Source organism: Ictidomys tridecemlineatus, chromosome 1, assembly GCF_052094955.1.
Source record: "Ictidomys tridecemlineatus isolate mIctTri1 chromosome 1, mIctTri1.hap1, whole genome shotgun sequence".
Taxonomy (NCBI): domain Eukaryota; kingdom Metazoa; phylum Chordata; class Mammalia; order Rodentia; family Sciuridae; genus Ictidomys; species Ictidomys tridecemlineatus.
This window is the reverse complement of record NC_135477.1, coordinates 24,222,667-24,240,445: the sequence shown is the minus strand read 5'-3', so window position 1 is coordinate 24,240,445 and position 17,779 is coordinate 24,222,667. Positions and strand designations below refer to the sequence as shown.

Sequence of the window (17,779 nt, the reverse complement as noted above, 5' to 3'; positions counted from 1 at the left end):
CCACAAACCTAAAAACAGAAAGGAAAGACTTCCTTTTTTCTACACTATAAGCAAGCCAAATTGCCTCTTGACTTGGTAGTCTTATTTGTAAAATGTTGCTAATAATACCTAGCTTAATGAGCTCTTATAAGGATTAAAAGGCACACTGTATAGGGCTGGGGCTGTCACTCAGTGGCAGAGCACTTGCATCGCATGTGAGGCACTGGGTTTGATCCTTAGCACCACATAAAAATAAACAAAATAAAGGCATTCTGTCCATCTACAACTACAGATGTAGTTCAGATACCTATGTCATAAATGTTCATTCTTAAACTCCTAGAAATTTCTCAAAAGAAAGTGAGGAACTGGACATTGCCATGGTACCCATTTGTTCTGAACTGATAACAGACAATAAGGAGCTTATTGCTGGATTTACTGAAATTGCTCATAACTTAAAAATGTTGGGGCTGGAAAAAAAAACCTGTAATTTACTTCCTTGTGAATTGTTGAGCCTAGATTCACAAAAATGTTCAACAAAAAAAATCTAGCAAATTTTTACCCCTCACACATCAGACAGAGCACTAATCTCTAGGTTATATAAAGAATTCAAAAAACTAAGCACCAAAAAAACAAATAACCCAATCAATAAATGGGCTAGGGACCTGAACAGATACTTCTCAGAAGAGGATACACAATTAATCAACAAATATATGAAAAAATGTTCATCATCTCTAGCAATTAGAGAAATGCAAATCAAAACTACTCTAAGATATCATCTTGGGGGGGGGGGTACACTCATACGTTGTTAGTGGGACGGCAAATTGGTACAGCCATTATGGAAAGCAATATGGAGATTCCTTGGAAATCTTGGAATAAAACCACCATATGACCCAGCTATCCCTCTCTTCGGTCTATACTCAAAGGACTTAAAATCAGCATACTACAGGGACACAGCCACATCAATGTTTATAGCAGCACAATTCACAATAAAATGTGGAGCCAACTTAGATGCCCTTCAGTAGATGAATGGATAAAAAAAAAATGTGGCATATATACAGAATGGAATTTTATTCAGCAATAAAAGAGAATAAAATCATGGCATTTGCAGGTAAATGGATGGCGCTGGAGAAGATAATGCTAAGTGAAGTTAGCCAGTCCCAAAAAAACAAATGTCAAATGTTTTCTCTGATATAAGGAGGCCGATTCATAGTGGGGCAGGGAGGGAGAGCATGGGAGAAATAGAGGAACTCTAAATAGGGCAGAGTAGTGGGAGAGAAAAGGAGGGGACAGGGGATTAGCAAAGATGGTTGAATGTGATAGACATCATTATCCAAAGTACATGTATAAAGACATGAATTGGTGTCAACATACTTTATATACAACCAGAGATATGAAAAATTGTGCTGTATATGTGTTAATAAGAATTATAATGCATTCTGTTGTCATTTTAAAAAATAAGAAAAAAAAATCTAGACTTAAGGAAAAAAAAAAAAAAAACCAAAGGGAGTCTGAGCCAAGAGAATCACAAGTTGAAAGCCAGCCTAAGTAACAGTGAGGAGCTAAGCAACTCAGTGAGAGACCCTATCTCTAAATAAAATACAAAAAAGGGCTGGGGAAGTGGCTCAGTGGTTGAGTGCCCCTGAGTTCAATCCCCAGTACCAAAAAAACAACAACAACAACAACAACAAAAACAACCAGGATGATTTCCCAAATGAACCAAGTTAGAAATGATACATGTTCATAGTTCTAAATGAAGAGTCACTATATTTGTGAAAGGCTTAAATAAATATTAACAAATCCTTGTCTTAAGTGTTGCTCTAATTTCCCCTTATATTTAAGACTTCTGGAAATTTAATAATTTTACATATATAATTTTGATGTTAACTCCATGGAACTCACCAGGTATAATCTTTCATGTAATTGCAAAAGTCAATTATTTCTTTCCAATTAAAAGTGTTGTTTCAAAATCAAATAATTCCTTGACCAACAGAGTAGAGGAAGAAGATCAAGATTCAGGGAGAAGGGAAAAGTATAAGGAAGTACTAGGGAATAAAATTTAACAAATTGTGTTATGTTCATGTATACTGCAATGAATCTCGTGTGTGTGTGTGTGTGTGTGTGTGTGTGAGATTATAATGTACTAATTAAAACAATAATGATAACAATAGAAGGGAGATCAATAGAGTACAGCAAGTGGGTTAGGAGGAGGGAAAGAGAAAGAACAGGGAATAAGACTGATCAAATGATGTAATGTGCACGTATAAATATGGCACAATAAATCCCACTACTAATATTAAAATGAACCAATAAAAAATAAAACCTAAAAAATAAAAAACAAAAACCTCCTTTTGTACCAATTAAAAGCGTATCAATGAGCTGGTTGTAGCGGTACATGCCTGTAATCCCAGCAGCTCAGGAGCTGAGGCAGGAGGATCACAAGTTCAAGGCCAGCCTCAGCAACTTAGTAGGGTCCCAAGCAACTTAGTGAGACCCTGTCTCAAAATAAAAAGATACTGGGGCTAGGGATGTGGCTCAAGTGGCAGCGCACTCGCCTCGCATGAGTGTGGCCCAGGTTCGATCCTCAGCACCACATACAAAGATGTTGTGTCCGCCAAAAACTAAAAAATAAATATTAAAATTCAAAATAAAAAGATAAAAAGGGCTGGGGATGTAGCTCCATAGTTAAGTGCACATGGGTTCAATTCCCATACCAAAATAACAATGATAATAAAAATATTTGGCAATAAAGCTGCTGATATATACTATGTAATTAAGCCCAGGATGGTTGCATTTATATGAACATGTATAGACTTTTTTTCTTGTCTTATACAAGGTACTTGAGCATTCTCAAATGTTGGTACCCTAGGGGAGAAGGGTATCCTATAATCAATCCTCTGCAGATTCCAAGATACAAAAACAAAAAAAAAAAAAAAGAAAAACAAGTCTTCAAGGAAGCCAAAATATGCAAAAGTACTGTAAGGAAAGAATGTTGCTAAAGTAATTTGAGGTAAAAGAGAAATTGTAAATAGGGCAATAGGTACATTTTACATCAATCATAATCCACTAATATTGGAATTTTATATGTAATAGTCTAAGACAATCATGAGAAATCACATTGACATTTTTTTACATTTTTTGTTTTTATAGAAAAACAAATCTTAGAAACATTAAAATGATAGTTGGCTTCAATTACAGGGATGGTTGATAATAAAGGAACTTTCTCTGAAAATATTAGACTAGCATTCAAATGAGACTGAGATAATAAAGCTCGAATCAGAATGAATTATGTTACTAAACACTGTGTGATACACTTTAATCAGGGAATAAATGATTACCAAACTGTGAGGGAAAAAAATGTTAATACAAATCAGGCAATCAGTTTCTCTCTCAAAAACTACTCAACAACAACCTGCTACCTCTGGCTTAATATCATTCTACAAAAGGTCAATAATTTATTTTTGGAAAATCTCGTTTAGAACGAACACACACACACACACACACACACACACACACACACAGAGAATTTAACATTCCTAGAGTCCACATATGCATTCTTGCTTCAATTATCCTCTTCATTAGCAACAAATCAAAATTTAAGTAATTATTCCAAGAAAAAAATTATTTACCAACATTTCTATTAATCTTAACAATTGACATAGAGAACAGGATTCTTGAAACATCAGGACTATTTAAAACAAATTTTCTTATCCATCAATATGAACTACAAAATAAACTTGAAAAATCAACAAAAGCAAGCCATGATACCTCCTATCCCCTCAAAACAGTCTTCTGTGGCCATTTTCTTAAAACAACAATAACAAAAACAATTGTTTCCTCAAGAAACCAGCTTAATTCTCCAAAATTAAATCCTTTCCCTCACTCTTTCCATGAAAAAAAATTACGTACGTTTCACATATTTGAAAACAAAAGGGGAAAAAAAACTTGGTAAAACCCTACATAGCTATTTCTTCAGAATAAATTTAGGCAAAGTTACAGTGTGGTAAGAAAGGGCATGAACCAGTAACCATCTCTTAGCTAACATACCATTGAAAAACACTGCCTTTAGAGATAAGACATTCTATGTAGATAGCACCAATCTCAGGATACCTATATTCTATCAATTTCACTACACTCCAACACTGAAAACTACTAACCCATCTATGCTGTAAATGGTAACTTTGCATCGCTCAGAATATTGTTTGCCAGAATAGCCAATTTGTAGATTATGCTAATTTTAAAAAGTTTTATAGCACATGCTATGTCTGATTCTCACCGTGACCTCCCCCCTTCCAAACTTACATTGGAAACTATTCACCAATGTGACAAAATTAGGAGTTTATTAGGTTACAAGTTTAGAACCCTCACAAACAGGATTAGTGCCTTTTTTGGGGGGTACTGAGGATTGAACCCAGGGATACTCAACCACTGAGCCACATCTGCAGCCTCTCCCCACCCTTTTTTTTAGTAGTGACTTTTATTTATTTATTTGTAGTTATAGATGAATGCCTTTATCTCTACCTACCTCTTATCTACCTACCTACCTCTTATCTCTTATCTACCTACCTCTTATCTCTACCTACCCTGTTATTTTGTTTTTAAGCAGTAGGGGGGAAGGGGAGGTTACCTGGGATTGAACTCAGGGGCACTTGACCACTGAGCCACAACCCCAACCCTATTTCCTATTTTATTTAGAGACAGTGTCTCACTGAGTTGCTTAGCACCTTGCTTCTGTTGAGGGTGGCTGTGAACTCTCAATCCTCCTGTCTCAGCCTCCTGAGCTGCTGAGATCACAGGTGAGTTCCACTGTGCCCGGCCTTATTTATTTGTTTTTATGTGGTGCTAAGGATGAACCCAGAGCCTCACACATGCTAAGCAAGCGCTCTGTCACTGAGCTAGAGTCCCAGCACCCCCCAGACCTTTTTTTGCTTAGGGTTCTCACTAAATTGCTTGGAGCCTCGCTAAGTTGTTAGTGCTGACTTTGAATTTGTGATCTTCCTTTAATCAGGGAATAAATGATTACCAAGCTGCTGGAATTACAGGTGTTTGCCACGGCACCCAGCAGATTAGTGCCCTTTTAAAAGAAGCCTGAGAGAGTCCTCTTTACCGTTCTGCAGAGTGAGCTCCCTATGAAGCAGAAAGCAAGCCATCATTGCAGACTGAATTTGCTTTGATCCTAGACTTCAGTCTCCAGAAATGTGAAAAATGAATTTCAGTTCTTTATACGCTATCCAGTTGATGATATTTTGTTATAGCAGCCCAAATGACTAAAACAACACACCTAATCTTTTCATTTCAAATAAAATTAATACCTTATTGGGTTATTCTTCCTTCTTCTCTCCCTCTCCCTCCCACTTCTGTGTTTCTACTGGGGATGTGACCTAAGAGCGTTCTACTATTAAGCCACTCCCACAGCCCTCTCTTCCTCCTTTTTTTTTTTTTTTTTTTTTTGGTTAATTTGAGACAGGATCTCACTAAGTTGCCAAGGCTGGCCTCAAACTTGAGATCCTCCTGATTCAGCTTCACAAATCATTGAGATTACAGGTTTGTGCCTCCATATCCAGCTAAAGGTAGCTATTTAATATAATAGCTATTATTTATTAAGCTCTTTTTTAAAAATATTTTTTGGTTGTAGATAGACACAATACCTTTATTTATTTTTATGTGGTGCTGAAGATCGAACCCAGTGCCTCACACTTGCAAGGCATGTGCTCTACCACTGAGCCACAACTCCAGCCCCTATTAAGCTCTTAACTTAGTTAAGTCTCCTTAATTACATTAAATTTCAGATGAGTTTATATGTGCTAGTTTATTCCCCCATCAAACCTTCCAAGTTTTCCCTTAGCTTCATATCAGTGAAGGTTGCCTCAAGACAAGATTTATCTTTCATCTCTACCTACCCTGTTATTCATTTCTGCACTTTACATAACCTTCTCCCCTTCTTTTGATACCTCACTCATTCCTCCCTGATGGTAATTACTAGACCACTAGATTATTCAGTACTAGATAACACATTTATTATTCCCAGTACACAACAAAAGTTGTCAACAAATCTTAGAGAATAGATTTGAGGGTTGGGAGCGTAGCTAAATGGTAGAGCACATGCTTAGTATGTCAAAGGCCATAGGTTTGATCCCCAGCAACCACCCCCTGCAAAGGTAAAAAGTAAAGGAATACTTTGGCTGTATATAAAGTATACATGGGAAAATTACTGAAACCCAAAGCCCAGAGGTTAGAGCCAAGGGGAAATCAATAAAATTGATAAACCTCTAACTAAATTAATGAAGGATCAGGAAGGGGAAAAAAAAAAGATAAAGATAACAAGCCAAGCCACATGGGGCATGTCTGTAGTCCCAGCTACTCAGGAAACTCAGGCAGGAGGAGCACTTGAGTCCAGGAGTTCAAGGCCAACCTGAGCAACATAGCAAGATTCTATCTCCAAAAAAAAAAGTGTGTGTGTACACACATACACAAATACATACACACACACACACAAATTACCAAAATAAAAAATGAGAAAGGGGATATAACTTCAAAAGAATAAAAAATGAACATGATAAACAACTTTATGTTAATAAATTTTAAAACAGATGAACACAAATTATCAAAACTAATACATGAAGAAAGAGAAACTCTGGTCTTACAACAATTTTTAATTTTTTTAAAAAAATATTTATTTTTAAGTTTTAGGTGGACACAGTATCTTTATTTTACATTTATGTGGTGCTGAGGATTGAACTCAGTGCCTCGTGCATGCTAGGCAAGCACTCTACCACTGAACCACAACCCCAGCCCCTTACAACAATTTTTAAAAGTTAAATGTATAATAAAGAACCTTCCCATAAAATTAACTCCTGGCCCCAGATGGTTTCTATGGTGGGTGGAAGGAAGGAAGGAAGGAAGGAAGGAAGGAAGGAAGGAAGGAAGGAAGGAAGGAAGGAAGGAAGGAAGGAAAGAAAAAAGTTCTACCTAAGCTTTCAGAAAATAGGAGAAGAAAATGGTTTCCAACTTAGTACATGATGCCAACATTACCCTGAAACTAAAATTAGATACACTTTACAAGAAAACTACAAATCTCCTTCTGAGCATAATGCAAACTATGAATACCCTCTTCTGAACACAATGTAAAAACTGTGAACAAAATCTCAGCAAATCAAATGTACCAATATATAAAGTGAACAAGATAAATACTATACCACCAGGAGTGCAAGGTTGGTTTAACATTCAGAAATCAATCAAGGTAATTCATCTTTCCTATTTTTATTTTTTTGGTACCTGGGATTGAACTCAGGGGTGCTTAAACTACTGAGCCACATCCCAAGCCCATTTTATTTATTTAAATATTTTTTTTTTAGTTGTACTTGGACACAATGCCTTTAATTATTTTTTTTAATGTGGTGCTTAGGATCAAACACAGGGCTTCGCACGTGCTAGGTGAGAGCTCTACCGCTGAGCCACAACCCCAGCCCCTTACTTTATTCTTTTGAGACAGGGTCTTGTTAAGTTGCTAAAGCTGGCTTTGAACTTGCAATCCTCTTGCCTCAGCCTCCCAAGCCACTGGGATTACAGACATGTGACACCATGCCTGGCTATAATTCACCATTTTAAAAAACAAACAACAACAAAAAAAAGTCATATGACCACCTTGATAGAAGTAGAAAAACGCAATGAAACTTAGAACCCACCATTCATGTTCACCTGTCTGACAAGTATGCCTGAGTCTGTGTCCAATTCATAAAACATCAGAGTTAAAATGCTTCAAAAAACAACTGTAAGGCCATTATACAAACAAATATATCACAGAGTATGGAGGGAAAAGAAAAATTTCAATCAGGGACTGTGTATATTTTTAATAAATTAATTTGTTTGGTAAAAAATCATAGCTACATCTATGTGGCAAGTACCTGTATGTGCTCATTTTTGTATATATATTCATTTATATCTGCAGCATAAACTGAACATCAAACTGAGATGTCTAATTTGAGGTGAAAACTGAGTTTCTAATATTGTTATATAAATGGTTCATAAGAAAAGTGAATTTATATATTTTAAGATTTTTGTGTACTTAAATATAATTTTTTTTTTTTTGAGACAGGGTCTAACTTTGTTGCTCAGAATGGTTACAAACTTTTGGGCTTAAGAGATCCTCCTGCCTCAGCCTTCCAAGTGCTGGGACTACCTAGCTTTAAGACCAAAAAAAAAAAGTTTTGTGTTAATTTATTCAAAACACACACACACACACACACACACAAAACAAACGAACAACTCCACACACAACATTTTTTATTTTCCAGTACTGGGGATTTAACCTAGGGGTGCTTTATCACTGAGTTACATTCCTTAGCTCTCTTTGAGACAAGGTTTTGCTAAATTGCTGAAACAGCATCAAACTTGTGATCCTCCTGCATTGCTGAGATAACAGACATGCACAACTATGCCTAGCTAAGACAAAAATTTTTGAAGACAATTTCTGAAACATTCTTTTCTAAGTGTCATAATTGTAACTATGTGTAAACCAAATACATAAGTGTTCAACTTGATCTCTCCTTCCCATTCACTACTCCTTTTTTTTTTTAATTTTTTTTTTTTCAGTTTTAGATGGACAAAACACCTTCACTTTATTTTTGATGTGGTGCTGAGGATAGAACCCGGTGCCTTCCACATGCAAGGCAAGTGCTCTGCCACTGAGCTACAACCTTAGCTCCCCCACTCACTACTTCTTAAGTGAGATATTTATCAGATTACAAATACTTAAGTTCTAAAGAGAGATAACTACTGCCTAATTTACTATTTCAATTATATCTCAGAAACAGAAGGGAAAAATAGCACAGTGCTAGCATCTCCAAGGGTTAGGTGAATAAAACTAATCTAGTTTTTAAGAAACCTTTTTACAAGAATGCAGTCACTTCAATGGAATATAAAAACAATAACATGTTAGAGATAGTGGATATAGCTCAGAGGCACAGTGCTTGCTTAGCAGGTATAAGGCTCTGGGTTTGATCCCCAGCACTGCAAAAATATTAAAATAAAAATTTAAAAACACCAAAAACCTAAAATGAGATGTTAAAATTTTTCAAATGATAATAATTTACCTTTATGTCCAAGAGACACAAAATTTCATCTCTGAAGAACAAATTAATAAAGTAAAACCCCAAAATGTCCAAATATATTTATTAATGTATAACTTTACCAAATCATTTTTTACCAGGGTCTCTAAAATAATTTAGAACTTGATCTACCTATCTGGTTCAAGCTCATGAACCAAAATCTCAAGCATATAGGATTTCAATATGCACAAATCTCAATGAGAACAGTTCAACGATGAGAGTTTCTGCCAGCCAAATATATAATTAAGTCAACATATGTTTATTGGATTGCCCCCCATGGACCCACTGCCTCAAATCAGAAATAGCAGTTCTTAAGCAATAAGAAGTTATTACTCACCAGCAAGGGTGTAATCCATATCAAAACCGAAACATTTTATTTTTTCCATGGCTAAACTTCGGTTCACAAATACCCTATAGAAAAAGAGACAAAAAGAAAAAAGAAAATTAATACTGGGGAAGGAATTCTTAAGTTTAATTAAGTTATTTGGCTATTTTTCTAGATTTCTCATTTATTATTTTTCTTTTTATTGTATAGATTTAACGTTTAACATGTTTCTTTGTGTGTTGTTTTTTGAGAAGTAGTGGGGATCAAACTCAGAGGTGCTTTACACTGAGCAACATTCCCAGCCCTTTCCATTTTCTGTTTAGAGACAGAGTCTTGCTAAACTGCCTAAGATGGTCTTGAACTTGAGCAGCTGAGATTATAGGTATGTGCCATTGTGCCATTGATATTTTGGTTATTTACACACTTGTGAAATATGCTGAAATGAATATAGAAATGAAGATATTTTTGCAAGGTGATTATTTCACTTCCTTTGGGCATATTGCCTGAATAACATGATGTTTTGATGTTTACTTTGATATACATAGACACAGTGATTACTAGAGTCAAGCATATAGTTTTCTATCCTTCTTCCCTTCGATGGTAAGAGTACCAAAAATCTACTCTCTTGACAATATACCACATAATTAGCTATAATACTCATGTTGTACATTAGATCTCTTAATATTTACCCTACAGAACTGCAACTATGCATTCTTTGATCTGTATCTTTCCATCACCAACCACTGTTTTACTGTTTCTATGAATTCAGTTTTTTTAAGGTTCCATGTATAAATGAGCTCAGGTATTGTTTTTCTTTCTGTGTCTGGCTTATTTCTCTTAGCACAGCAAAGTATCCTCTATGCTCATCCATGTTGTTTGAAATGATAGATATCCTTTTTTTTAATTACTTATTCATTCTAATTTGTTATACATGATGGCAGAATGCAATTCATTTCATATTACATGTACAGAGCACAATTTTTCAAGTCACTGATTGTACACAAAGTATTTTCATACCATTTGTAGCTTCATACGTGTACTTAGGGTAATGATGTCTAACTCATTCCACCATCATTCCTACCCCCTTGCCCCCTCCTTTCCCCTCCCTCCTCTTTGCCCTATCTAAAGTTCCTCCATTTGCCCAAGCTCCACCCCACCATCACCATTATGAGTCAGCATCTTCATATCAAAGAAAACATTTGGCCTTTGGTTTTTTGGGATTGGCTTGCTTCACTCCAAATTCATCCATTTATTTACCTGCAAATGCCATGATTTTATTCTTTCTAATGTTGAGTAATGTTCCATTGTGTGTGTGTGTATGTATATGTATATTTATACATACACACACACACACACACACACACACACACACACACCAAAATTTCCCTATCCATTCATCTACTGAAGGACATCTAGATTGTTCCATAATTTAGTTATTGTGAATGGGTGCTACTATAAACATTGATATGGCTGTGTCCCTGTAGTAAGCTGATTTTAAGTCCTTTGGGTATGAACAGAGGAGTGGGATAGCCAGGTCAAATGGTGGTTCCATTCGCAGTTTCCCAAGGAATCTTCACACTGCTTTTCAGATTGGCTGCACCAATTTGCAGTCCCACCAGCAATGTATGAGAGTGCCTTTTTTTCCCACATCCTTGTTTGTATTATTGTTTGTATTCTTGATAGCTGCCATTCTGACTAGAGTGAGATATTGCATGTTTTTTCATGTTTGTTAATTGATTGTATATTCTCTTCTGAGAAGTGTCCAGTTCCTTGGCCCATTTATTGATTGGGATATATATATATATTTTGGTATTAAGGTTTTAAGTGCTTTATATTACCTAGAGATTAGTGCTCTATGTGATGTGCTTGTGGTAAAGATTTGCTCCCATTCTGTAGGCTCTCTATTCACCTCACTGATTGTTTCTTTTGCTGAGAAGAAGCTTTTTAGTTTGAATCCATCCCATTTATTGACTCTTGGTTTTAATTCTTGCGCTACAGGAGTCTTATAAAGTTGTGGCCTAATCCAACACCATGGAGATCTGGGACTACTTTTTCTTCCATCAGGCACAAGGTCTCTGATTTAATCCTAGGTCCTTGATCCACTTTGAGTTTTTGTGCATGGTGAGAGATAGGGCTTTAATTTCATTTTGTTACATGTGGATTTCCAGTTTTCCCAGTACCATTTGTCGAAGAGGTTATCTTTTCTCCAACGTACATTTTTGGTGCCTTTGTGTACTTTTGTGTACAAGCACTCCATCACTGAGCTAAAACCCCAGTCCATGAGTTTATTTTTGACATAAGATAACTGTAATTATGATAGAATGTCCTTTCTGAAAGCTAAATAATATTTGTTTCTGTGTTTGCATTTCTATATCCATTCACTCATGGATGGATATTTTGGTTATTTCCACATCTTATGAATAATGCTGAAATGAACATGGAAAGGAAGATATTTTTGCAAGGTGATGATTTCACTTCCTTTGGGCATATTGCCATGACAGGGATTGATGGTTCATACTGTAGTTATATTTTTAATTTCTTTAGAAAACCTTTATATTGGGGGCTGGGGATGTGGCTCAAGCGGTAGCGCGCTCGCCTGGTATGCATGCGGCCTGGGTTCGATCCTCAGCACCACATACCAACAAAGATGTTGTGTCCACCGAGAACTAAAAAATAAATATTTAAAATTCTCTCTCTCTCTCCTCTCTCACTCTCTCTTTAAAAAAAAAAAAGAAAGAAAACCTTTATAGTGTTTTCCATTGTGGTTGCACCAATTTACATTCCCATCAACAGTGTTCAAGGCTTTCTCTTTCTCTACACACTTGGCAATATTTGTCTTTTTGATCAAAGTCATTCTAATAAGTGTCAGATGATATCCTGTTATGATTTTAATTTGTGTTTCCCCAGTGATGAGTATTTTTGAGCACCTTTTCATATATCGGTTGGCCATCTGTATGTCTTGTTGGGAGAAGTATCTAATCAGGTCCTTTGCTCATTTTTCTTCTTCTTCTTCTTCTTCTTTTTTTTTTTCTTTTTTCTTTTTTTGGTAGCAGGGATTGAACTCAGGGGCACTCAACCACTGAACCACATTCCCCAGCCCTATTTTGAATTTTATTTAGAGACAGGATCTCACTGAGTTTCTTAGCATTTCATCATTGCTGAGGCTGGCTTTTTTGAATTTTTGATCTTCATGTCTCAGCCTCCCAAGACGCTGGGATTACACGTGTGCACCATCACGCCAGGCTCATTCCTTCACCCATTTTTAAACTGGGTTAGTCTTTATTTTAGCTGTTGAGTTCCCTATTTGTTCTGTGTATCAACCCCTTACCAGATAGAGGGTTTACAAATATTTTCTCTCAATTCATATCCTGCCTTTTCATTTTGTTGTTTCTTTTGCTGCAAAGAAGCTTTTCAGTTTGAGATAGCCCCAGTTATCTACTTTTGCTGCCTATGTTTTTAGTGTTCTATTAAAAAAAAAAAATCACTGCAAAACCAATGCCAAGGAGCTTTCCCCAGTTTTCTTCTAGATCTTCTCAATTAAATGTCAGTATTAAGATTTATAATAGGGCTAGGATTGTGACTCAGTGGTAGAGCGCTTGCCCTCGCACGAACAGGACCCGGGTTTGATCCTCAGCACCACATAAAAATAAAGGCATTGTGTTATGTTCATCTATACCTAAAAAATAAATATTTTTAAAAAGATTTATAATAAAAATTATTAAGAGTCCTTTTATATAAGTGAAATCAGCTATTACCCAAAAACACATGATTGCATCCTGCCACTAATAATGCCACATTCTCAAAATTTCAAGGACAAGGCTCTCTTTTTTAATGTCAGGCCCCTAAAATGAGATGTGTTTTTTTAATTTTTTTTTTTAGTTGATATATGTGCTGTGATTTGAACCCAGTGCCTCACAGATGCTAGGCAAGCACTCTATCACTGAGCTAAAACCCCAGTCCATGAGTTTATTTTTGACATTTTACAATTCATTACTTATAAAATAACAAGAAGAAGAGAGAACCAGCTATTTAGAAAGGTCAAAGAGATGTTCTGAGTTATATCTATAGAAGTTTATTAGCAGGACAAAAGAAAAAAGAATGCAAGCAAGAAAAGTTTCCAGTCAACTTCAAATCATTTATCGTGGCTGGAGTTTTCTTTAATTAAAAGAGCTTTCTTAGCATAAGAAACAAATTTGATAGCTATTATGATGGTAGATTCTGCATCATTTTAGTAAAAATAGGTCATGGTAAAAAAAAAGAGCTTTGTTTTTATGGAAGGACATTTTATGGAGAAACAGGGGTAGTGGAAAGAACAATAAATGTTATGAAGTATAAAAGGGTTAGCAGCATCAAAATCTTAAAAGCTTTATTTGTCATATTATAGAGAATGGACTTTATCCTCCAAGAAAGAAATTATCAGATTTTGAAGAAATGAAATAAATTCAAATTTCAGAACGACAGGGCTAGGGACATAGCTTAGTGGTACAGTGTTTGCTTACCATGTGGAAGGCCCTGAGTTCAAAAAACAAACAAACAAACAAACAAAAACCCTCAAAATCCACAAGAATGTGAAGATATGGGGGAAAGTAGACATATCCTAGTATAACAGATATCACCATGATTGTCTTTGGGGGCATGTTTTAATTGTCTTTGAAAATAAGATACCCTAGCCTAGTCCATCTGATCTCCAAATTAATGGCCAAAATTAAAACTGGATGGTTTATCCTCTCTTATTACCAAACTTTTTTTTTTTTTGCCTTCATTTCATAAGTACCTGTGAGAAATAAGATTGACACAAATCAACTTTAGTGTTTGTCAAAATCATTATTATTTGTGGAAATTGTAAAAAATATTTAAAGCCATCTAGGCTATGCTCCCCATTACAATTTAGATCAATAATCTCCAAAGAGTAGTAACTGCACCAGGGGATGAAAAAGACACCACTGAGATAAAATAAGAAAATATAAGATCTTACTAATGACATTTACTTATAACTTTAAAATGTCTCATTTCTTTTATATTATATAAAAATAAAGATAGTAGTATAGATAACTTATAAATATGCACATACAGGAATGAATGCTCCATCTTTTAACTGATACATCAGAGAGTTTAGAAACCACTGATTTAGCTAATGACTTCTTTTAAAAACTTCACTAGCTGGACACAGTGGCAGCACCTGTAGTCCAACCCAGGACTAAATGATACCTCCTTTTTAAAAAGTTTACGGTCAGCCTTGGCAGCATAACAAGACCGTGTTTCAAAAAAAGAAAACGAAAAGAAAAAAATAAAAGCCAGAAGTGGTGGCACATCTGTAATACTAGCTATTCAGGACATTGCAGCAAGAGAATCAAAAGTTGAAGGACAGCCAGGACAACTTATGGAGACCCAGTCTCAAAGGAGAAAAAAAAAATATATATATATATATATAGATAGATAGATAGATAGATAGATAGATAGATAGATAGATAGAGATATAGATTTTTTTTTTGGTAGAAGGGATGAAGCTATAATTAAGTGATTTAGCACCTGCTAGGGTTCAGTCTCTACTACCACCAAAACAAATAAAACCTCTTTACTAACTAAATATTTACTATTTTAAATTTTAAAACTTTCTTTCTCATCTCAAAATGTATGTGCCAACTTTAAATGAAGACATTTTTAAATATTTGCTTAATATAGTTTGAGTACTTAAAATCACCACCTGAACTCAGAACAATCATCTCTTTTTTCTCTGAAAAATATAAAGTGATTAGCTATCTCATACATATAACTTCTGTGCACTAAAGATTAACTTTATAAATCTGTTGTTTCCTGAAAAAGAAGTTACACAAAATATTTATACTTTCCCTAAGAAAACCTGGTCTTTTGGAAAAATCAATATTTATTTTACCTTGGGTTAGTTATGGATAGGAGGTGGAGAAAAACAGTAGTTGATAGCAGAAAAATGAAAGGAACTAGAGAATAAATGATACCTCCTTTTTAAAAAAACATTCCCCAACTAAAAAATAATCACCATGATTCCTCTACCACTTTACTAAACTTCACATTGCTTTTACTGATAAGAACATCAACTTTATTATCAACTTTTCCCAGTTACACAAATCCTTTTTAAAAAATAACAAGAGTAAAAGACAAACTAGTGGTTCTAACTCTAGAAACTACACACTACTACTGAAGATTACTTAGGCTTTTCAGAAGACTCACACACAATTCAGTCAAAGGGGCCAACTGGATCAAAACCTTAATCAGAGCCCTAACAGCTGACATGCCTAAAATATTCGATGGGAATACAAACAGGATTGGATTTGGAAAGATTTTTCTTCCTCATGATAAAATCCAAGAGAAAGAGATGTAAAAATATATAATAAAATAAATAACTTTGATTCTGAAATATGCTAGAGCTGGTTTCAGGCTCAGCTAAAATCATAAGAAAAAAAGAAATTCTGCTAATGTCAATCAGTGCTAAAGGCATAAAGAAACTATTAACAGTACCAGCAAAGTGGCTTACCAGTTTATTTATTATTGAGAAGAGAGATTAAACCTATATTGCCATGAAAAATCTATCAAATATAAAATATACTTACATAACATAAAAATACACATGTAAAAATATACATAAGCATATATTTAGAGAGATAAAGATCACAGTGAACATTTATTAACCATATAAACTCTGGGAATGACATATCTCAAGAATATGAAAATGTGTTTTTACCAAAATAATTATGTTAAGTACCCACAAAAATTACATCATTCCTCTTTGATTTAACTAATCATGTTAAGTATTGAATTATACACTTATTGAATGTCTGCTACAAAGCAGGTACCATTTTGTGACATATACCATAGAAGCTGTCCTTTAGGAGGAAGCCAGAGCTAGGGAAGACATTATAAGTGCTTCAAAGTAGTAAATAAGACATTTTTCTATGATCTTCCACCAAATATCCTTTACCTTTTCATTCAAAACAAGTACCCTGACTCACAGAAGCAGTTCTGTGAACTTAAATTAAAAAAGCAACAATCACTCCTCTCTCCCCCACAACCTATCCGTTTCTATTATTATGCTTATGAAACAAAAGGAAAATTTCCCATACATTTAACTTCTCCTTTTTTTTTTTTTGTCTAACTTAAGCTATTAAACATGGAGGAAGGAACAATATGTGATGAATACTTAAAGTGCATAAGCAAAGCTATAATAACAAAATGGAACAGCTGCAGTATAGTGAACTTCTGTAAGTCAAATATAGTTATTGCCTATACATGGTTAAGGTTTATAAAGATAACATACACCCAACTGCTGAAAGAATTGACTTCAGCATAGAGACAGCCTTAAACCTGAAATAGTATGTCCCTAGGATATGATCTTCAAAAGAAACTAATCTCTTGGCCTTAAAATAATAACTACTCTTCACTAAGATTTAAAAAAAAAAAAAGATGTTGGGTGCTATATCAACGAAAAGGCATATTTATCAACTAAAAGACTAGGCTTACTGCCCTACTATATACTTCAAAACAAAAGATTTATCTGCTTAGGGAATCCAAAAATTTCTATTGGTACCAGGACCTTGACGATGTACCTCTGCTATGCATTTACCAAATCACTCTTCTAAATTATTCATCAGTGGAACATACTCCACTCTTATGTTTAGGAATATGCACGTATTTGTGAAATTAATTTTCCAAATTTACCTTGAAAGAACAAAACTGTCACTCTAGAAAGCATGACTAAACTAAGCATCCAACCATAAAACACAATTACTAGCCAGAAATTCCTACAAGCTAAGTCATTTGCAAGTTGTAGATTTGACCAATAACAAGAGAAACATCTCTAGGAGACAGGAATACTATAAAACTGAACACAGACTTTAATACAAAGGAAAATATAACGACATTTATTACAATATCCCACTGCAGTAAAGCATAAAATTTGAAGATGTAAATATAGATATTAACCATCATAAATAAAATGATTAACACAATGTACTTTAAAAAGAAGGGATCTAATAGTCTCACATTAAACATGAACATGCAATTTACTATATATGAAATTCTGTAAATAGCAAATTCTTAATGGTTTTGAGATTTTAACTCACAATTCAAGCAGAATTACCTCATCTGTCACTGGTTGCCGTTTTGCAAACTGTGAAACTATCTGAGTCAGTAGTTCTTGAAGTCACATAACAAAATTCTTCTTAAGACCTAGTATAATTTTTTTGTGTGATTTTAACCTAACTTCAGAAAGACTGTTTGGTCTGAACAAGGCCCCTTAATGGCATGTATCTTCTGAGTGTTGGAGAAAACACCTCTGTGTCTAATTTAACCTGTCACTGGATATCACTGTTGCTCCACACAAATCCATTTGGAATAG

The 17,779-nt window shown here is 34.9% G+C and overlaps 1 protein-coding gene across 5 annotated transcripts in view; it reads right to left on the bottom strand.

Moving 5' to 3' along the window:
- Nt5c2 (5'-nucleotidase, cytosolic II) overlaps positions 1–17,779 on the bottom strand; it is a 133,858-nt gene that overhangs the window by 31,519 nt on the left and 84,560 nt on the right. For 4 of the 5 annotated variants that reach the window (XM_078016220.1, XM_078016181.1, XM_013362091.4 and 1 more), the window contains one exon: positions 9,421–9,494. In XM_078016220.1, the coding sequence (XP_077872346.1) occupies positions 9,421–9,494 (74 nt within the window). Of the gene's footprint in view, positions 1–9,420; positions 9,495–17,779 lie in introns of those variants that run through there. The other variant, XM_078016314.1, reaches the window with a different exon arrangement.